Genomic DNA, 23,864 nt, shown 5'->3' on the forward strand with positions numbered 1-23,864 from the left:
ACAATTAACTACAAATAAATAAGAGTGATATTATGATGAGGAAACTGTGTTCCTCTTTCGCGTTTTCAAAATTGGCAGAAGAATCTAGGTAAAGATTAATTTTTGGTCCTACAGAATTTATCTGTTATGGTATTTATTGTTATTAGAGTAGAAAAATCCGCTCCGGCGCCTGTGATCGAACCCGGGTCCTTAGTTCTACGTACCAAACGCTCTAACCACCGAGCTACACCGAAGTTCAACATGGATCAAATCGAAACGTCATAGCGCCCTCGATAAACCAACAGGAAAGCCACCAACCCAGTCAGTACATCATTCATCTCATCTCTTCTGTTAATTTATGTAACGCTCATGTTTTACATAAGGTTGATATCAGAGCTTCCAGGAATAAAGAATATTATTTTTACTAATTAACAAAGAAAATACCGACACGGTAATAGTTTATTTTAAGAAATCATATTTCGGTAATTATGTGGATAAGAACGGCCAAGCGGTCGAAGTATGTGACAAGGTTAGTGGATTAGTTGAGAGGATATATAAGTAACTTTAAGACAGTTAAGTGACATGAAGCAAGGTATGTGACAAGGTTAGTAGGCTATATTCCCTCAACCAACCCACTAACCTTGTCACATACTTCTGCCGCTTGATCGTTCCTATCTACATAATTATCCATAATTTAATAAATTAATAATATTTTAGGTTCATGTAAGTTTCTTTGTACCTTTAAGTCAGTTTTCAGGAGCGGCGTCATATTTTTAATTATGATGAACTCTGTAGTCATCGCCCCTGGTAAAATCACAAATCGCACACTAGGCAAGTTCAATTGCGAGAACGGTGGAGTGTCAATCTCGCCACCAGTCATGGGAATATCGTAAATGTAAGAACAGAACAAATTACAACTTACCTGAAATATGATGCTGAAGGAGGCATTCTGGAGACTGCTTTTTAGATAATTTCTTGCCATTACTAATTTGCGTGATGTTACTTTTGAAGAAATCACCTTAGTCCACGGGTTAAAGTTAAACTATCATTTCCGTGTTTTTATTTACGTTTTACTGTGCGTTCTCTAGGCCCTTAAATTGCCAACACAGTTCGTACAAATCCGACAAAACATTTCTGAGCATTTTCGTAAGAAAGTGAGATGAGATTCAATTCGGTGCCACGTCAATAACATTACTACATCCCTTTCCCTCACCACATATGATTGGCCATTCCCATGTTATGAAATGGCAACATAAAATGAAATGAACCACCGGAGCCTCCACGGTAGAAAAGGTATGTTCTCGTTACAACCGCTAGAGGGAAGAACAGTTGCTCCATGTATTATCACCATAGACAAATCCAAGACATTTCTTGCCAACATTCGACAGCCGAGTAGCGCCCAAGCGGCTAGCAAGTTAAAGCAAAACATCATAGGATTTAGATCATAGTATATGATCTGGGCTACTAATAATAGAACGTGCTTATGAAAAGGACGCGGTTTGTTAATAAAGTTTTAATAATTTCTCTGAATAAAGGAAATGTGACTAGTGCTGTAAATTGCAGTGACAACATACTAAAATCTCTCCGAGCTTGTAGTTATTCAGATTCTCTAAAAACCAAGAAACGTCATAAGGTCATAATCATAACCAACATGGTAGTATTGTATTATACATATATATTAATTTGTCCTACAGAATTTATCTGTAATTTTGACACTTAATATTTTAGGAGAAAAATTCGCTCCGGCGCCGGGGATCGAACCCTTGGTTCTACGTACCAAGCGCTCTAACCAATGCGCTACGCCGAATTTTTCTCCTAAAGATTTCTTCAATTATATGCATATTTAAAACTCCAGCGTTAAAATACTGTATAAAACCAAATTGCATATCTACAAGGCCTTAATTCGAAATATTACACCAGCTTGGGCTTATGCTAGAAAATCAGTTATGAAGAAGATACAAGTTATCCAAAACAAGATACTGAGAACAATTCACGGCAGTGGTTGGGGAACAAGTACCAGGCAACTTCATGAATATAAACAAAAAAACGTCCGCCAAGTTAAGTCTGTGGCAGCGCGTACGCCTCCAGACTAGCCGGCCCGAGTTAGATTCCCGCTGGGGCCAGAAATTTTCATGTAAAATTTCTACCTCGGAATTAGAAGAGATGGTGGTGTACAACTTCTAATCACTAGATTGTGTATCAATATGCCTGGGTTAAATCCCAAATCTCTCCGCAGTGCATATGAGGAGAAGGTATACTGTATGTCATTGTTGATAGTGATTCGTCCGTTGGAGGGGACGTTAAGCCTGGCGTCCCCCCTTGGTGCTATTTGACAGGAGTAGGTTACGTGCCGGCACCGGGTTCACTCCAACAAATGCCATCCACAATATTTATAATGTACTAATCCAGAGCCACCTACCAAGCTGAAACAAATTAATATTCAGTAGGCGGCCCATATGGCGGCATTCGTGTCGACTGAACTCATCTATAGATACCAGAGGTATCAATGTACTACATCATCGATCCAATCGTTGCTTACGGATCCAATCAACGATAGAAGGCCTGCAAACCTGACTGTGATGTCAAACTGCGCATGCGCGGACCTCAACTAACCAAACCTAACCTTTTTTTATCAAATAACAAAGGTGTCAAAAATTATTTATTTCGAAATAAATTGCAATAACAAACCGATAGCAGCGACTGCTAGCGAATTGCGATACGACTCGCATGAATACGTCCATAAATAAGCAACACCAATAACAAAGAACCAATTTGTATTTTCACACATAATTTAGTTTATTAACATAATTTTATAATTATACCCTGTGGACTTCATATCTTAAAATCAGTGAAATAAATAAATTAATTAATGTACTATAAAACGTTTCATATTTAAAAAAAATAGCGATAATCTATACTGTTTCATTGTAACTGTGCATAACCTACATGTGTGTTTTCTGTCGAGTGAAATTTTTTACAATTACCGATTACATCTGTTCAAGCGTTAATATATTGTAATCTAAATCGTCACTGTGGTAATATTTATTGGAACTGTTGAATAAAAAATCGTAAAAAATATTTAATTTACTATGACAAGAGATTCAGATTTACCAATGCTAACATCGCTAACCGTAAGTTCACTTTTCTACACTGCATACTACAACACTTTTAACCAAATTTATTTCATTACTTATCTATTGTTACCTATCCCCAAAGCTCAAAATCTTGCAGTGACATCGCGTTAGAAGAATTTGTATTAGTTTGCTATAAGTGAGATTAGGGCTATATAACCTGCTAGGAAAATTCGATTACAATTTATTTAAGACACAAATATAATGGGGAAAAGTACAGAATTATGCAAAACTAAGGGGAATCAAATTTCTTTTGAGGGTAAGACGTCCATATGCACGCCACTAATGAGCTGTCCTATACGAAATAAATGATTACTACATAGGCCTATTGTAGTGGTATATCGAATAACTTTGGGTGAAGCTAGCGCTGAGGTGATTCTGGTGATTTTGGAAGTTAAAATCGCTGAATATATAAAGGAATTATTTGTGGAGATGAAGTTAATCGCCTAAGCAAGGCATAACAGACGCCTAAACTAACCAAACCTTACCTGTCACAAATTCGTATATGTGAGGTGTATAAGTGGAGTACGAAAGGAACTATCTCAGCGCTAGTCTAGCCTAAATTTGTTTTCATTCCACAATCTCTGAATAGACCCTGTAGTTTAAAAGGAAACTTTAAATAAGTATTACAAATTTATTCAGGTATTTTTTACTGAATTCTTGCTAAAAAAATATGTACATAACGCTAAGGATTTAACAATGAAGTTAATATCCTTCTTACTTCTCACTCCATTCTTCTTCTAAACTTTACATGTACTGAGGTGTTCTGTATCAATCTGCTCTCCCTCTCCCTCTCTATATAGCAAATAGTATGACAGCAAGCCAAATTTGTGAATGTAACCAGCCAACAAATTGGTCATGACGTGTAACTAGTTGGACGTCAACAAAAACTACAGTATGTGGTAGTCCAAGAATTAATTTAATCTGTGGCGTGACAGCCTATGAAAGGTTAAAGAAAAGCAGTCGACTGCTGGCCTCACGTCCACATGCTTCAGCAGAGATGAATGATCATCCATTCAGTACAGGGATAGTGTGTGTTCAGCATGATGATCCCCAGCTGTTGCATCTGGTTTTGCTACTTTGCAGAATTTCGCAATAATAAACATTGCCTTTTCTGATTATAACCAATTAAGTAGATTAATAGGGAAAAAAATTGTATTCTTTATTTTGTACCTTACAATTCTCTAGCAATATACCTGCCTTCTTATTACTCTTTATTCCACAAATGTAAGAACAAATGTAATGTTCTCCTTTTATCTAGTCCTTCAGTCTGTGGAATTATATTTTGTGTTTCCTTAATTTTTACTGTCTTGGGATATGTTCTTTTCCCAGAGCAGCAGTCTTTTGCATAGGAATTTTTTACAATATTGTCAATATAAGCAAGTGAACAAAATTCTTGCATTTTAAGATAAATACAGTATCCAGTAGGGCTACATAAGGATCACAAGTTAGAAGTTTTTAGTCCGTGTATATGAGGATCGAATTTAAAAGAATGCTGTTTGATTATACGATTTATTAAGTATGTTTATATATTTCTTTTAGTGCAAAGAAAAAAAATTATACAAAAGTTTTAAGTTGCTTCATAGAAAGATACTCATGTTAATGCTAATTTGTGTACACATAAGCTTATAAGAAATGAAGCTGTGTTGGAAAGAGTGAGTGAAGAAAGAATGATGCTGAAACTGATCAGGAAGAAAAAAAGGAATTGGTTGGGTCACTAGTTGAGAAGAAACTCTTATTGAAGGATGCACTGGAAAGACTGGCAAATGTAGAAAAGTTCGGAGTAGACGAAGATATCATATGATAGATGATATTAAGATATATGGATCTGCCCAAGGGCAAGTTTTTAACTGCAAACCAAGATTCTTCTTCAATCTTTCCTATTTTCTGCCTTCCTCTTAGTCTCCGCATATGATCCATTAATCTTAATGTCGTCTATAAACTCGTATCTTCTTCTACCATGAACTTTCCTCCCTCCCTTTCACTATTCCTTCCAGTGCATCATTATGTATGTATATACAGGGTGACAGTTTTTAACTGCAAACCAAGCATTCTTCTTCAATCTTTCCTATTTTCTGCCTTCCTCTTAGTCTCCGCATATGATCCATTAATCTTAATGTCGTCTATAATCTCGTATCTTCTTATACCATGAACTTTCCTCCCTCCCTTTCACTATTCCTTCCAGTGCATCATTATGTATGTATATACAGGATTAACCGTAAGTAATGTCATTAATTTCAAGAGGTTATTCTTTGAGATAGGCTATTTCAAATAAAAAAAGTTTAATTCAATTTTGCTCGTTTGTGTGTCTTTTTCGAAAATAAATATATTTCATATGAAACATTTCATAGCATATTTCGGGATAGCTATTGAATTAATTCCCAATATGCTCAGTCAATTTATGACGGCAGTGTATTATGATAATAAATGACTGAAAGAATTTTAGTTTTGTCCTTTAAATGTGCAGAAATTTTTTACAAACAAATGTAAGTTTTCGTTCTGTAAAATAATTTTAAAACCTGATGCACTGTGACAATGCTGTAAAAATGCCTGGACAGATGCAGCTCGCATATGTAAGGAAGGGGTAAGACAACGAGAAATGTAAACAGAACACACTTGCTTTTAAATATAGCTCAGGAAACTTGATTTTTTGTATGTAAGTTTACCGATTACTACTTTAAAAATTAAAGTCAAGGGAACTATTTCTAACTGGATGAACTAAATGCTCATTGTACAACAAATGGAGATTTTTTAAATCATTAAATTACATTTGTATAATGCAAAATAAACTTTTCTTTTTGGCATTGTTCACTGAATATTTAATAAAAATTAAATCTAAAAGTTTAAAATTAATATTTTTTGTGCATCAGCATTATAAACAGTCTTTATCGTTAGTGAAAATCATGCCTAATGTGCCATATTATCATGCTAGTGCTGTAAAAAAATATTGCCATGCCAACTAAAACGTCATGAGTTCTGTTATGAAGGCACAACTTGTATCATAAAGTTAAGGGGAGGCAGAGGTGAATATTTCAAAATCCACAAAATTTATCCGATTTGTTTGAAATTGATCATGGATACTAAGTATGTTATTAGTAATGGACATACCAAGTTTCAACTTTCTAAGTACAATAGTTCTGTAAATATTAATAATTTTATAAAACTTTATATCATTTGATATAAAATGCTCAATGCACCATATTGTAAGAAATTTTCAATATTTCTTTTTATTTATATGTTCAGAGAAGGTATATAAATAACGATAAGTATTAGTTTATTATGGGAATAATATAGTAATACAGTTATCTTGGTTTTAATTTCATACTTTTAAGGGCACAAAATCAAAAACTAACATCGGAATATCAAAATAAAGATAATAAAAATGGAAAAAACCAAATTTTCATTTTTTCTTCAGTTTTGTTCGAAAAATTCACCTCTGCCTCCCCTTAACATTATGAAACAATTTGCCAATGCTATATCATCATTGTCACAGCAAACTCTTTCTTCACATACCACGATATCAAATTACCATCATTACAAATAATGTATGATGTTATTTCTTTATTAATATTGTTTTATGATGCTGTCGTACAAAAAAAAAGTAGCGTATGAAACTCATTTATAATGTTATACAATTATTACATTCGTAAAAAGTATGAAACTCACTACAATCATTTCATAACATTTACTCATGTAATAAACTATAACATTATAAACTTGTTTCATAATTCCTTCTTTTTGTTTTTACTTCTCATCTCTAAATTTTTCTTTAAAATATCTTAAAGAATAACTCCTTGAAATGAATGACATTACTTATGTTTCATTCTGTATTTATAATCCACAACTTCTCCATGCAGAAGTAAACAGAACTGCATAAATTGTTTTGGAATTAAATCTATGTAATGGTAACTGTTACTGATATGTGTTCCAGTTTGTCATTTGTGTTTTGTAAATAAATACTCCATAGACGTGTAATTTGAAAGAAGTCTAGACTGTTAATGTTTCAGTGACAGGGTTGCCAGGTTGTACGTTTTTTCCCGTATTCCTACATTTTCTGGATGCTAATGTTGCCTTAAATTTTTTATTCCCCCATACAACACTTTCCTCCTTTATTTCTAATTTGGCACTTGATAATAATAAAATATTGTAAAACAGTTTTACTGACTGTATTGCTAAAGATAGTGATGTGCCTAAGTGGGTCAAATTCTTCACATTGGTGCCTTAGCAGAAAGTGCCAAATATTTCCCGACTCATATGTTTCATATTGAACATACCTGGATCGAATGCATTTGTGGAACGAGTGTTTTCAATGATGAAGAACAAGTGGACTGATGTGAGGAACAGATGCTTACCAGAACTGATAAATTCAGAGCTTCAAATTGTTATAAATTTTTACATGCCTTGCAACGAGTTTTTTAATGCATTAAAAGCTATATGGGCCCTGTCCTTTTACACATACAAATAATTACTGTTGACGCATTCATAAATTACCATAATTGTTTTTCACAGAGCGAAGATTGTTCGAAATTGATCCTGTCTCCCTCTGAAAATTTTCTTTTAGATTTTCCCACAAATACAAGTTTCAGGGTTTCATATTGGAGGAACATGATAGTCATAATACAACACTAATAACTCTGTTCTCAAACGTGATTATTTAATTTACTAAGAATACAGCTGTATGAACTTTAGAAAACAGCATGCCACTGTGTGTAGGCAGTCATGTTTCGAAAAAAGTTTTAAATATTCGTTGTCTGTATCTTTGAGTGATAATTATGTCATTTGAGAAGATGGACCCTATTATTTTCTTAGCACTTATTGCACAGCAGACAATGACTAAGCCACAGTTGTGCAGTAGTATTTCCAGAATTATAGTTCTGCCTGCATGCTATTTGGTACATCTTGGCAGTGGGCTATTAAGGAAATAATCGTACTGAAAGTGTGATTTAATCAGTAGCTCTTTTTACCTTTCCTTATTAAGCACAGTTAAACATATAAGAACATATTTTGTTATAGGTACTTTATTTCTCGTATTAATATAACTTTTTCACATCACATCATCTGTAAGATACTGCACCAGAGAAATTACTGAGGCACTGAGAGTTTACTACTGAAACACCATGTACAGACCTGAGGTGGTTGACTATTAGACTATTACAAAACTAATACATTTATACAAGAATGACTATAAATACTGGGTGTTCAGTTCAAAATGTGTCTTGGCTCGCTGCATGCCGTCATGTGGCTAGCTGACGAGCCTAGAGAATTCAGTCTTCCTACACTTCCGCAGCTCAGGTGTATAATCTAAGAGGCAGAGAAGTTGGCTAGCAAGTACGGCGTTCATTCTGAAGAGTACGTGCCGATACGTACGGTAACGCCGGTAGTGGCAGGAATGTGAACTGTTTGGAAATACGTACTGTCGAGATATGGGGACAGGGTTAAGACGATTACTTACGTATTTGTTGACATTAACTTCGACGGTCAACATGGACACGGAGCATTTGATTTGTGTTGTGGAATGTTACCATACGCAACCGATGATAACAAATACCCTGCGTACGACTTGCCAGCGCAAAACACAGTTCGAAAGAGGTTATGGTAGCACACAGACCGTACAGACCGCCATCTGTTGCTACGACGTTCAAGTTATACCGTACATTCTCAAGTTCAGATTGAAGAACGCCTTAAATAATAGGCAACTTCTCTAACATATAAACTGAAACTCGCTTCAAATCGGTGACCCAACAACAGTGACGTCATGACACACTTTGAAATGAACACCCAGTAGTTGCAGTACACTTGTAAGAACATTGAATCATTTAAATGACAGCGAGTAATTTTTGCAGGCAGGTGGAATTGCGGGAATAACAGTTGATATGGCTCTATTTCCTCTGGATACATTAAAAACCAGACTTCAGAGTCCTTCTGGATTTTTTAAGAGTGGAGGATTTCGCCACCTTTATAAAGGAGTTGGAACCGCTGCTATTGGTTCAGCACCTACAGGTAGAATTAAGTCAAATATCTTTAATTGAAATTTCATGATCAGTAGGCTTATAAATGTACAATGAGATAAATCATTCCCTTGTTTCTAAACATCATTATAAAATGTTCTTGGAAATATCGATCTTTAATTTTTTTTTTCTATGTTTTAACATGAATCATTTTATTTTCTGTAATATTAAGAAAGTTTTTGAAGCATTTTATTCCATTTCCTGCATACCACTTTATTGGTTGCATTATGTACAGCCTTAGACACAAAAATGACCCATCTCCTGTAGCGTGAATTTGTCTAAGTCGTCCTTTATGCAGTGCCTGGTTCACATGACGAGGAGAAGAATACTTATTTTGCACATAATTTACGCCTTGAATATCTTGTTATAGATTATTTATAACACTTCAAGCAACAAAAACAAAACAAAGGAAAAACAGAGTGGAGTCTTGCATGAGAAATTCGTTCATGTGTAAAACTAAGCTCTCACAAAATCAACCAAAGTCTTTCAAAGGGGACTTGGTGTATGGCAGCCAGTATTTTTTTGTCTAAGATGATATATAACTTTATTTCAGTAGAATTTAATAACTTCGCTGTAATTGTTCTTTTATTTACAGCTTCTGTTTTCTTCTGTACTTATGATACTATTAAGAAGATATCTGCTAAACATATCGATCCAAAATATGTACCTATAATACACATGGGTGCTGCTTCAATTGGTGAAATTGTAAGTAAAAAATATCTAACAGCAAATGCGAGTAAGATCATGAAACAAGTTTATATTCCTAGATTGTTGAAAACTTTTCTCTCTGTTTGTCTCATAATGTTACATAACACCAATATAGATATAGTCTAGGAGTAGCAAGAAAGGATCATGAATAATTTCGAGGGAAAAATTGTTCCAGAGCCGGGTATCGAACCCGGGACCTTTGGTTTAACGTACCAACGCTCTACCACCGAGCTACCCGGGAACTCTAACCGACACCGATCCAATTTTTCCCTCTATATCCACAGACCTCAAAGTGGGCTGACAACCGTCAAGCAACCAACTTCGAGTGCACACTAACTCCGTGTGACTTAAGTTGTGGTTTTCTGTTAACGAACAGTGACGTGTATTATGCAAATCAAGATTTCAGGTATAACTCCCTGTAAAGTTGATTTGAATAATTTCGAGGGAAAAATTGTTCCAGAGCCGGGTTGGATCAGTGTCGGTTAGAGTTCCCGGGTAGCTCGGTGGTAGAGCGTTGGTACGTTAAACCAAAGGTCCCGGGTTCGATACCCAGCTCTGGAACAATTTTTCCCTCGAAATTATTCAAATCAACTTTACAGGGAGTTATACCTGAAATCTTGATTTGCAAGAAAGGATCATGTTCCAAGGCAGTGTGTAGTTCTTGAGTATGAGTTTAAGTCATGTTTGTGCCGATTATCTATCTATACTAAAAGCTAGGTTATGAACCGACTAAACAGGAAGTAGAATAACTCTTCTCGGGTTCTCAGCCAGGTGAGTTGGAGATTAGCTTCCAAGCTTTCGACGGCTAGCTCTGCCATCTTCTTCGTCCCTGAAGAAGATGGCAGAGCTAGCCGTCGAAAGCTTGGAAGCTAATCTCCAACTCACCTGGCTGAGAACCCGAGAAGAGTTATTCTACATCAAACGCCGGGAAAGCCTCAAGTCATACAAACAGGAAGTAGTTGGCAGGGCGAGAGGAAAGTGCAGGTTAGAGGGGTAGCCTGTGCAGCGATGACATGTTGAGTATGGTGGGGTGGAGGGGGGAAGGAGAACGGAGCTTTTCATTGGACCTCACGTGAAAATGTCGTCTGCTAACGAAAATCTGGCAACGGAATCATGGAGACAGTGGAGCCAAACTTCCCAGTTTATTTGCAGTACCACGTGCATTATGAGTCGCATTTCGTACCAGCGTCATTAGATCATGCTTTCTTAAAAACAGTAATTTTAATTACTAATATTGTTGATAGTGTTATCGAGAACTATAGACAGTAGTTATTTTAAATACACTTTGAATCTCGCGCCACTATGTGGCAACAGAACTCAGAAAGAGAGCAACAGAACGTTGCTTCCGGTTTAGTCAGTTCATAACCTGGCTTTTAGTATAGTTGAGTGTTCCCTAACTGTAGGGAGATCGTCAGGTAATTCATTGGAAAATCCTCTGACATCTCGTCAAAACACCTTCTTGCTATCATCAGCTCCATTGATGTTAGATAACTGCATGATAAAATATATTATTAAAAGAAAATGCCAAATTATAAACATGATCAAAAGTATTGATCCATAAGAAAATTTTATTTGTACAATTTTTAAATTTAATGGATTACTGCAATTCAATTTCCATAATAAAAACATTTAAACAATTTAATTCTGTCATGCAACATATTAACACCTGGCATCTAAAGTAAGCTTACCAGATTTTTTTCACAATTTCTGGGAACAGATATATCGACATATAATAAAAAAAATATTTGTAACATTTCTGCCAGATTGTTGTTCACTTCTATTGTTTTTTTCACAATCTGTAGAATTAAAATACTAGTACTCATTCTGTTTACAGACTAAAGTACTGTTTTTTCATGAGAGTGAATTCTTTTAAGCAGGCCTTATGTAGATTCCAATTTTTTTGCAAATTTCTGACAGGTTGTGTCCAAGTTGGTTATGATAGCAAACATTGCACTAACAGTTTCTAAACTCATTCTGGATTTTTGAGATGTCCACATCACGTTCATTGAAGAAACTTTCTCCACTGAAGCATTACTTCCAAAAATACACAAAATTCAATCAACTTCTGGAACTCGGCACAGGGAATCATTTCCTCAGAGGAAATTTAAGAAGTCACTCCATTTTTGAGCAAAGAGTAGCATTCTCTTCATTCCACTTTGTCATTTTCTCTGAAATCACATATTTCTTCAAGTAAGAAATTTAATCAAATAAATTATTATCCGTGTCAAGTCCATTTATATTTTGAGAAAAATACTAGACTGTCTCTTCAAATTAGTCTCTTTCTAGAGGAGGTCTCAGCAATATAAGTACATTTCATAGATATCTTGTGAATGAATAACCCAGGCACTGGGATATTCAACAGCATTTTTATAAAATTCATGAGAGACTGAGAATTTTTTTGTGAAATAAGAGTCACTTCTAAAAATGTCCAAAAGTCGCATAATTGACGGTGGAATAAATTTATCTTCTTTCCTGGAGTTCAGTTTTTCAGTTAACTTCGATTACAATGGAAGACTCGACAGCAGTTACGTCCTCATCTTCATTTTTGATTATGGCATCATGAATAAGCGGCAAAGTTGCATTATCAGAATTTATCACAGTAATGTGCAAGAAGCATTAAATCATATTAATAATTACAAAAGACCTGAGCTACGAGATGAGATGTGAAAGGAAGCTACTACTCCCTTTCATGAAGGCAGCAAGAGCGAATGGACACTTTACAAAGTTATATGAAGATAAATTAAAAGTCAATGGGAAATACTATGATGTAGAATTCTGTAAGGCAAATGAAGATCACCCAATATTTGGATTAAATACAAAGAAGCGAGAACATCAATTTGAAAAAGAGTAGAGGAGATCTGAAGAAATGGATACGAGGTGGCAAGGTATTAATGGACAAACTGATGGAATTACAATCGTGAGGCAGAAGAATGGTCAACAGGGAAATAAAATGAAACAACCGCAGATATATGGAAAATGAAGAAAATCACTGGCATAGATTAATACCGACCAGCGCAAGTAAACAGAGGATAAGAGAAGATCGAAATTCGAACTGGGACAAAATATACGTGACAGGTGATGGACAGTCTGTTCAATCAGCAGTCGTGGTGGATCATAACAAGATCGTTGACCAGATGCGAATAGACGACAGAGAATTTGCTGAATTTCAAAATGAGCATTTCGTGCCGGAGGAAGCGCGAGACAACCAGGAAATGCTGAGATCGAGAATACATAAGAAGAAAACATATGTGAAGAAATCAGATAAGAGCAGCTTAAGTACCACAAGTGCAATGAAGTTTAGTGACGCAAGTAAAAATTCAAGTGATTCGGGAAGTGATTTAATTAGTTTAGTGGGATGGAAGGTCAGTGCCGAGAGGAGAAGTGAAAGTGTTTCTGTGAATACAAGGGCTGAAATGGAGAGAAGATGACAGAAGTGGGTGAAGTGAATGTGCCTGATTGATGATTAGTAAGTAGATTAGATAATACATTTGAGAAGTTAAGTAGGAAGATAAGTGAGAAGATAGAGGAAATGAAAATAGGCGAGGAGGATGGTGGCGGAGGCTAGCCAGGATAGTGAAGCATACCATGTAAAAACAAGTGAGATAGAAAATGTAATACACTTAAGAAATAGACATAATAACGATCTGATTGGATAGTGACGTAGTAAGGATTAGCAACAAGTATTATTAGAAACAGAGTGTGTTCGATGTAAGCGAACTGGAAATCAAGAAAGGAGTTGTAAAAGTGTCAATTTTGAATTATCTAAATTAAGTAGTTGGGTTTTGAAGGTGGGAATACTGATCACTTTAGATGGAGACAAAAGTAAGAGATTATAATAAATAGTGAATGAGTTTAAGGGAAAGAGGAGGATACAATAATGAGGAAATATAAATAAGAGGTATTGTGACAGCCGGGATACGATCTCGCGACCGGCAGAAGAAGGGCAAAGTCGGCAGTGGCTCGGCACAGCAAATGAAGTTGCGCGCGCATCTGCTTCCTGGGGCATGTGCTGTGGCGTAGAGAGGAGAGGAGAGATGGCGACAGCGGCAGAGAGGGGGAAGTAATGCACCTGCGACTGAGGGGAGAAATCCAGAGAAATCGAGAGGCGCCATCTTCTGGGCATCTGTAGAAATTTCCAGCATCATACTTTCCGGAAACTATGGTTTAGTTATAAATACAACACGCGAGTGAACTTGAGTAGTTAGTTGCAGTCGTTGCTAGTTTTGGACAGCAAGGCAGTCTTGTGTAGCAGTGAAGCCAGCTTCGAGACTGGAGTTAGACTTGAGTTGTGTCCGTAACTGTGGGAGCCAGAATTCCTGAGTTTGAGTGCAGTGGACCGCAGTTGGGGGACCTGAGTTCGAAGTTCAGTGGATTGTCTCTGAAAGTCTGGGGTTCCAGATACTGTGAACTCGAGTGACTGAGCTAGAAGAACTAGCCAAGGCAAACGAACTGTGAACTGAGAACTGACAGTTCTGATTTGTAAATAGTGCTTTGTGAACATTAGTTAAGATTAGCAGTACATTGTTGTTCTCAATAATCCAAGTAAATTGTCATTGTCGTCTGTGGAGTGCAATAACGAATACTGTGTTACTGTGTGGAGTGGAAATCCCATTGTTGACGGGAGTGTTTACATTCAATTATAGAAAGTGATTATTATCGTAACAATAAAAGTTACATTCTTGTTTTGAATTAAAGTTACAGTAAGAATGGTATGAATCTAAATTAGAAGAGCATCTACAAAAGGTATATCTGCAATGAATGTAATTGTGGCACAGGATACAAAATTGTGAGGTCCACATTACATGGATGTAAATGTTGACATCAAATATATATCATAGCATATCATATTAATAATTAACACAAGTCCAGGGATATCTGATATAAATTATTAAATCTGGGGACGAATTTTGTCAGGGACAGAAAGAAAAATTCGGGGACTGTTTCTGGGAAAAGAGGACGTCTGTTAACCCTAATGTAAAGAGAATTTCTGCCTGCTTTGTATTGAATATGACGTATTTATTTTCAGGCTTCATGTCTTATCAAAGTACCAATTGAAATAGTGAAACAGAGGCAACAAGCTGCAGTAGAAAAATTATTACCTCTTTCCATTTGTAGAAGAACTATTGAAACAGAAGGTTTTTTAGGCATGTATCGTGGCTTCACCACGACTGTTCTTCGAGAAATACCATTTGTGCTGATACAGTTTCCAATGTGGGAGTGGTTGAAAGCTGAATGGTATGAATTTACGAAAGAAGAGTTGAATGTTATTGAAGTATCAGTGTGTGGATCTTTGTCAGGTAATTTACCATAGGCTTAATGCAAAATTATTACTTAAGAGTGTTTTCTAATTTAATATATGATTCACAGATGAAAAATGTTGACGAATTGTGCAGATCAGATGTTTGCTACATGGCCATTGAGGAGATCCTGTGTAAAGCATCATGTACTATAACGCACGCATTCAGACCAGTGAGATAACAGCGATTAAACATTATTTGTGGATGAACTGCATGACATCAAAATGTTCAGTTCCGAAATGTTAAAGGCTTCACGTAAACATACTTTTCAGGGAAAATATGAGGATTCCCTTTATTCCATACTGATATTATCAGAATATTTAGATAATCTAAATCATTGTCTTCAAGGGCACAATCATAACTTAGTACATAATATGACATGGTTAAATCTTTTGTACTGCTAACAGATTTTTGAAATGAAAGAGAGACAGAATTTATGAAGATAATTAAAAAAAATTCAATCTATTGACAGAATTTAAAATTAGGATTTAAACAAAAATATCTATAAAAAAACAGATGAAAACTCAGTATTCATTCTTCGAAAGAGGTAGCTGCCAGCTTTATGAAAGAAACAGTGACGTGAAAACGGACCATTTGTATTCTTGAAGTTAAACTTGTGTGGTTTTAGCAAAAACCAAATGGTTTAACATAAGTTAAGTTAAGAAATAAAATGTAACATTTATACACATCCATTCCGTGGATGACGAGTTATTGTATTTGTATGGACTTGTTGTCATTAGTAGGCTTTTTTTTTTCTTCCAGATTCTGAATTCACACGTACATAAAATATTAAAACATAATTCTAGGGAAAATAACGTGGGGTAGAATTTGCACTCCAGTTAGTTCACAGCATGTGCATTTGATGTCAGCTTGTGAAGGATTATATTACATGCTATTTGCAACCAGCATAGCTCAGGAGTAGTGAGCTGGACTCATGAATCTGCACTCAGGTGTGTGTTCGAATCCCACTTGGGTTGATTATATTATTGGAATTTTACTGCAGTTGTCCTCAATTGCAATGTGAATATCAGGTAACCATATGACATTTTCATCATCACATCACAATTTTTACCGACATACGAAATAATTAATGAAATCTCGTTGAATAACCATTAAAAATTATATATGAATAACCTGAAGTTCATATTTGATTTCTAGTTTACACCAAATTGGTAGAGTTACTAGTAAAAATAATATTTGACTCGTAAAGTAGTGCCAATTTCTTTCAAGGTGCTGTTGCAGCTGCAGCCACAACACCATTGGATGTAGCTAAAACTCGAATAATGCTGGCAAAGAAAAATATACATTCCAAAGGTGACTGTGCAAAACTTCGAACGACTTCTATGCTTGTCCATATCTACAAAGAAGGAGGTATTCAGGGGTATGTAAACACTTCAATATACCGGTACACGAATTCTGTAAATTCATCTTGTGTTTTTATTGTTTATGATGATGATGATGATGATGATGATGATGATGATGTCGCGGAGGAGGAAATGGAGGAGTAAAAGAATGAGGATGAAAATAAGGATCCTGATTACGATAATGAAATTAATTAAAAGAAGGAAATAGAGGTGCAGGTGGAAACAGTAAAGGTGATAAAGTACATAAACTGTAGGAGAGTGAGAAAGAAAAGACAATAAAGAGGATAATGATGATGATGAGGAGGAGGAAGTATATATCGGGTAGGAGAATGAGAAAGAAGATTACGAAAATAACAAAGATGATAATAGGGAGGAAGATTATGACAACAATAAATGTGATAAGGAGAAAGAAGAACTACTCTTTAATAGGGGAGTGAGAAAAAAAGATTACAACAATAAAGATGATAGGGAGGAGGAAGTAAATAAAGTAGGAGAGTGAGAATGAATGTGATAAGGAGGAAGTTCATAAAGAGTAGGAGAGTGAGAAAGAAGAATACAACAGTAAATATGAAGAGGAGGAAGTACATAAAGAGTAGGAGAGCGAGAAAGAGAAATATGACAACAATAAATATGAAGTCCATAAAGAGTAGGAGAGTTAGAAAGAAGAATACAATAATATGATGGGAAAGTACATAAAGAGGAGAGTGATAAAGAAGAATACAACAGTAAATATGAAGAGGAGGAAGTACATAAAGAGTAGGAGAGTGAGTAAGAAGAACATAATAAATATGATGAGAAGGAAGAAGTGCATAAAGAGTAGGAGAGTGAGAAAGAAGAATACAACAGTAAATATGCTGAGGAGGAAGTAATAAAGAGTAGGAGAGTAAGAAAGAAAAATGCAACAATAAATATGCTGAGGAGGAAGTAATAAAGAGTAGGAGAGTAAGAAAGAAGAATACAACAGTAAATATGATGAGGAGGAAGTAATAAAGTGTAGGAGAGTAAGAAAGAAGAATACAACAGTATGAGGAGGAATCAATAAAGAGTAGGAGAGCAAGAAAGAAGAATACAATATTAAATATGCTAAGGACGAAGTAATAAAGAGTAGGAAAGTGAGAAAGAAGAATATGGCAACAGTAAATATGAGGAAGAAGTAATAAAGAGTAGGAGAGTGAGGAAGATGATCACAACAATGAAGATGGTATGGAGGAGGAAGTAATAAAGTAGTAGTAGTAGTTTTATTTTGCCTGGCGGAGTTAAGGCCATAAGGCCTTCTCTTCCACTCAAGCAGGTTTCAATAATATACATGAAATACAAAATTGTGTAATAGAATAGAAAACAACACAAAAGAAGAGACCTTGGATACTACATAAAATATAGTAGAAAATTACATATAATCAAAATCAGTTACATAACATAAGGGGTAACTTATATATACAATTTATAAGACATAAACTGCGAGATAAATTCGACGATTAATTCCCTTGAGATATAATATACAGTTAATATATTAATAGGAGAATACATGCGGATTACAAGACATAAAAAGTTGAATAGCAAAAACGTACTATATAGCATATAGATACAAACGATAAAGTAATATATCAAGATAATAAAAAAGGAAAAAAAAAATGTAAGAGTGAGAAAGAAAATTACAAAAATAAAAATGATGGTGTGAAAGTGCAGGAAGAGTAGATTACGACAAAAATCAAATGGTGATGATAAGTACTTACTTACAAATGGCTTTTAAGGAACCTGAAGGTTCATTGCCACCCTCACATAAGCCCGCCATCGGTCCCTATCCTGTGCAAGATTAATCCACTCCCTATCATCATATCCCATCTCTCTCAAATCCATTTTAATATTATCCTCCCATCTACGTCTCGGCCTCCCCAAAGGTCTTTTTCTCTCCGGCCTCCCAACTAACACTCAATATGCATTTCTGGATTCACCCATATGTGCTACATGCCCTGCCCATCTCAAACGTCTGGATTTAATGTTCCTAATAGGAGGAGAAGTACATTATTTTTAAAGTAGGAAAGTGAGAAAGAAGATTGTGACAACAATAATGATAAGGAGAAAGTTCATAATGAGCAGAAGAGTGAGAAAAAATATTACTACAAGGATAAAAATGGTGGTGGTGATAAGGTAGGGGAAGTACATAAAGAGTAAGAGAGTGGGAAACTAGCAGATGACAAGAATGGAGATGAAATGAGGAGGAACAACATAAAGATTAGGAGCTAAAGATGAGAACAATAAAGATTATTATTATGGGGAGGGGAAGGAGAGATAATGATGACAATGGAAATGAAGACATCTCCTGAGGTGTTGACAGTGGTTGTGTCCACATTTTGTAAATGGAACAATAACAACAAAAATAATTATATATTGACAGAATAATGATGTTATATTATTTTGTGTTTCAGATTGTTTGCTGGTTTCGTGCCTCGTGTAATTTGGATTACTTTAGGAGGTGCTGTGTTTTTTGGTGCTTATCAAGCAACAGTAGAATTCTGTTCAAAATGTTAAGTGCTGTGATAAAAATATGCATTCACAGTTATTAGTTGTATTTAATAATTATGACCAAGGGACCAGCCATTAAGAGAATGAACGAACAAAGACATTTTATGTCTGTGATGTGTTTATTACTAGTCATTTAAAAAATATTATATAATAAAATATTTTCTGTAGAAAGAGTTTTATTTGTAGTATAGAATCTAGAATTCAGTACAAAAACATACCTTCATAATTACCAGTATCGTGTTTTATTTCGAGGACACATCTGTTATGCAGCCATGGATTTACTGTAGCCTATTGGCTTATTATGCCCGCCCTCATACACTCTACCTGGTTTCCTGCTTTATCTCCCATAGACTTCTATGGTATCACCAGTCGTTTTCTTGCAGGGAAATCTGCAATCTCAATGGAGACGAAACAGAGATGTCTGCAAAGCATTGATTTTTATAAATGCAAGAAACACCTGGTTGATAATCTTCCCTGGATCCCTGAGAACAGGGACTGGTTTCTTTTATGTACCACAACTCTTATCAAATCCTTTAAAGAGATGGTCTCATATAGGAAAGGTAGTGAATGACTTTTGGAAACTTCCACTGTACATCAATGCCAAAAGAAAACCAACTGTGTGGTTCTTATTCTGCCCAGGGCAACCATCTGAGAAATGAAACAACTTTGTTATAGTTGAAGGTACACATGTATCAATGAAGTGTTTTATAAAGTTGGTAAATTCGTTTCGTCCTTTCAAGGTTTCTCGCTCTTGATATGAATAGAAGAATGCTTTATTGTACATCATGTCATAAATACAAAATTCATGAATGCAGAGTTGCATATAGTAGAAAATTTCCTGAACAGGAATTTGTGGCAATGACAGATTCTGAATATAGTCGAATGTTATTTTCTGAGTTTTAAGAAAAAATGTTTGCTCTTCTATAGTTTCGACTACAGCAGCGCATTTTACATTTTCATTCAAATGGAAGTTCGAAATTATTTCCAGTCACTTACATTCAGAACATGAGTCCACCTGAGACCTGACAAATGACATATTAAGTTTGTTTCAGCAAGCAATTCAGAATGTGTTACGAACTAATACAGAACATCTTTTGATGCATGCACTAGTTGAGTACATTCTCAGAACTAGTTTGAGATTTTACGTTTTGGAACATTTCTTTAACTGTTCTTTCACAGCCTTCGGAGTTTCTTCTCACATTAAAATTATATTCATCTTCCGAACTTAATTCGTCATAAGATATAGCATTATCACCTTCCAAATCACTCATGATGGACTATTTTTTTTTTTTTTTTAATTTTAACCTGCATTTTAACCTCGACCTCAGATTAAGCCATCTGTGCATGCATCAGCATTTCAAAATTCCCAGTTTCTGCTCATAATTAAGAACCAATTTCACTTGTTCCAAAGCAAGTTGGAACAGAAAACTAACAGAAAACTGGGAGTTCAGAATCAGTTCAAGTCTTGTTGAAACGCACATTGAGATACTTTGCATGAGCAGGCAGTTCAGAATGAATTCTGAACCATGCTAGAACAAACCTATTGGAATTCTCCTCTAACTATACGGTAGAATTACAATACTTTAAATTTCACTACTAATATTAGGGTTCTTCTGTAGAAACATATATTATGTAAAATTTTAATATTATCAGCAGTGAACTGTGAAACTCCTTTTCATTACTCAATGATATTTCATGTTTTATTATTATCAATCTCCTGAATCGCCTATGAAGTAACTACAACTGCTCTATTTGATACAATCAGCTATCATAGTTTGGTGGGAGCAATGTATTTAGCTCATGTGCATAGAATGTTATGGAGTTCCACATGCAGACCGAAGCTGAATCTGTTTTGAAATGGTAACATTTGATGCACATGTAATGTTTTCAAAATAATTGAATCAGAGCTGCTGTTGCATGAAGGAGGCGACTTCTGTTACACTTTCTAACGAGTTATGATGTATGAAGAGAAAGAAGTTTGGCTAAAAAACGCAACATTAAAAAAAAAGCTCGCATGTTACTTTTTCGAAATAAAAGATTCAAATACAATCTCATCGTATGGACATAACAGTTTTGTTAAGAACAGAATGTTTTTATTATCTGGTGAATCGAATAATGTTTTAGAGGTATTTTTTTTCTCACAGAGTTTGAAATAAATTTATTTTAAGCTCCTTCCATCCTGTCAGTTGTATATACACAGAAAGTTCCTATGAAGACCAGACCCAGGTAGTAATGTTCCATCAGTTTAATGATTGTAAAGCGAAGTTCTTGACCAGAGGAAGCTAAGCAGTAAGGGGTGAAATGGGACTGGTCTGTATAGGACAGCGTGCATGGATCTTTCTGTATGGTGGCATACGACCGCTTCCTGCCTGACAGCAGATTATGTTAGGTACAGGTTGGAGTGGGACTGGTTTCATTGGAGCTCTCTGTATAATCTTACAGATAAAAACTGTCGCAATATTAGAACAGGCATCATGTGTAACATCAAATAAAATAACTGGTGTGTAATGACAATAATGCTCAATTTTAGTAACACTCACGGAATTCTTTGAAGTCTAACCAGTTTTATAATTACAATTACAAAAAATTTTGGGCAGCCGGGTAGCTCAGTTGGTAGAGCAACTGGCCACGGACTGGAAGGTCCACGGTTCGATCCAAGTGATGATGGAATTTTTCTTATTGCCAAACTTTCAGAATGGCCCCGAGGTTCACGCAGCCTCCTATAAAATAGAGTACCGGGTCTTTCCCGGAGGTAAAAGACGGTCAGAGCGTGGTGCTGACCACACCACCTCATTCTAGTACTGAGGTCATGGAAACCATGGGGTTCTACCTCCATGCCCCCCAAGTGCCTTCATGGCATGTGATGGGAATACCTTTACCTTTTACAAAAAGTTTTAAAAGGTTATGTTTAGCAACTTCAATCAGGGAAGAAAAAACCAGATGAATCAATCATCTTGAGTTTCATCTTCTGCACGATGCAAATCCAGGTCATAAAAGAGTTCTGGGATGGAGTGGAAAAAGAAAGCTCTGGATGAGAATGACTGGACAGCATCATTAGGGAGGCAAAGGTTAAACTATAATGTTCATTATGGCAAATGTATTAGAGCTGTCAATTTATCGATTAATCAAACTTATTAACCAATAAATTTTAAAACGCTGTTAACTGATCTAATGTGCTTTAATCCATTAACCAAACCAATTGAAAATTGTGTGGTAAAGGAAAAATAATTATTTTAAGAAGTCTGTATAGCACAAAATCTTTTTTATCATTTAGTGTTGTATTGTTTAAGTTTTCTAAAGGTTAATGCCTATAGATAGAAGGAAAGTGGAGTTCCTTTCAGTAATTAACACTAGCTGTGGGGGATGGGCGTTTCTAGCTATGTGTCATTGTCAGTCTTTCTCCTATTGTTGTTAAAAACCTAGATTATCAGTTCACTTCTAAAGACATGCGTGATTGTGGAAAGATGGACAGAAAACAGTTTTTTTGTAATAAATACAGAAAATCGTTCAGTTACAGTGGAAGCGTAAGTTATCTTCCATAATATCTTAAACATATTCATCTTTTTCAAGGTGAATCTACGTCTATTAACATTGCTACTTCTAGTTCATCTCAACATTGCAACACCTAATAGTGAAGCCTCTATACCCTGTCAAGGCTATGGACCTGTGAAATTTATACGTCTACAATTTTACACTAATTAATCTGAAATTTTTACCACATATTTCTGACAATGTGGACATATAATGCACAAATTTTCACTTTAATATTCCAATGAATTTACTTATAATTAATTTTTATTGCTTTTCTTTTTAATACTGAATTATAATTGTCCCAATTTTCAAAGTTTATATAATTTTTCTTTTAATTTATATCTAATTTATTCCGGATAGATGTATGTAAAATAAGACACATGCTTTTCATTTTTTCCAACTACTTTTTGAAAAAAAAATATTTATCCTTTTAGTTAGTTTTTCAATATTTTTAAACTTATCACATACTCAACACATGGCGATTTGAATACTTTCAATAGGAGACAAAAACACATGTGTTAGTTTACTTCACATGCTTTTGTAGACTGAGATTGGAGAAAAACTGCATTCAATAGAGCATTTTTAATGTTACGAAATGTTGAAAACTGGAAAATCGAGAAAACGAGTATCAAAGTACAGCATGTTATGACATATCTTTACTTTCTATACAAGTCTACCATACACATTTTTCTCCTACGTAACAGCGCGAAATATGAACCGAATGAAAAGTACAGTTAGTTAGAATGAAGAACACGGAAAGAAACTGGCCACACTACCCCATTACCTCCTTGTCTAGTTGCCTCATAAGTGATGCATTATTGGTGTTACTCATGAGGTTCAAACCTGTCTTTAGACAGGTGACTAAACAAAACAACAATGAAGAACAATGTGTCAAAATGACAGCTGTCAGTTTAAAGGGCTGCAGCTCCACACACACACACACATGCTGGTACCTTTAAATTGTCATAGGGCCAAAATAAACACAGATTTATAAAACTGAAACATTTTACTTTTTAGATTTAAAAACAAAATTTTAATTTTTAATGTTTTTTTTTTCCCCCGTCATTTTCGCCAATCCATAGCCCTAAACAAACTGAAATAATGAATAAACTTGTGAAGTGGATTGTGCAGGATAGCAGGCTGGTCAACATAACATCTAGAATTATATAGTCTTGAAATAATTTTATGGGAAACTCTTGTTTCTCACTTACCATCTTCTAGAGATATGTTAACTAACAAAATTGATAACTTGTATGATATTGGAAAATCAAAATTATGAGACAAACTCAAACATGCAGAACTTGTTAGTCTTAGAGGATTTTT

The 23,864-nt window shown here is 35.2% G+C and overlaps 3 protein-coding genes across 4 annotated transcripts in view; 1 reads left to right on the forward strand and 2 right to left on the reverse strand.

Moving 5' to 3' along the window:
- The window catches only part of LOC138707623 (man(5)GlcNAc(2)-PP-dolichol translocation protein RFT1-like), a 76,029-nt gene extending 74,812 nt beyond the window's left edge, over window positions 1-1,217 (reverse strand). The window contains exon 1 of the mRNA XM_069837287.1: window positions 902-1,217. Coding sequence (XP_069693388.1) covers window positions 902-961 — 60 coding nt within the window. The 5' untranslated portion in view covers window positions 962-1,217. The remainder of the gene's footprint in view (window positions 1-901) is intronic.
- A 1,337-nt stretch (window positions 1,218-2,554) lies between these two features.
- Window positions 2,555-19,220, forward strand: LOC138707626 (S-adenosylmethionine mitochondrial carrier protein homolog). 2 transcript variants are annotated; one of them, XM_069837291.1, is made up of 6 exons: window positions 2,555-3,110; window positions 8,954-9,110; window positions 9,714-9,823; window positions 14,853-15,123; window positions 16,354-16,504; window positions 18,914-19,220. In XM_069837291.1, exons 1-6 carry the CDS (start codon window positions 3,069-3,071, stop codon window positions 19,014-19,016), a joined length of 834 nt encoding a protein of 277 aa, XP_069693392.1. In that variant the 5' UTR covers window positions 2,555-3,068; the 3' UTR covers window positions 19,017-19,220. The 2 variants fall into 2 exon arrangements, with proteins under 2 accessions (XP_069693392.1, XP_069693393.1); XM_069837292.1 differs by lacking the exon at window positions 2,555-3,110 and adding an exon at window positions 3,126-3,733.
- LOC138707625 (uncharacterized) overlaps window positions 11,356-23,864 on the reverse strand; it is a 50,442-nt gene continuing 37,933 nt past the window's right edge. Inside the window, exon 4 of the transcript XR_011334298.1 lies at window positions 11,356-11,994. The gene's annotated coding sequence lies outside the window, so the exon portion shown is untranslated. The remainder of the gene's footprint in view (window positions 11,995-23,864) is intronic.

This window comes from Periplaneta americana, chromosome 10 (genome assembly GCF_040183065.1).
Source record: "Periplaneta americana isolate PAMFEO1 chromosome 10, P.americana_PAMFEO1_priV1, whole genome shotgun sequence".
In the NCBI taxonomy this organism is placed as follows: Eukaryota; Metazoa; Arthropoda; class Insecta; order Blattodea; family Blattidae; genus Periplaneta; species Periplaneta americana.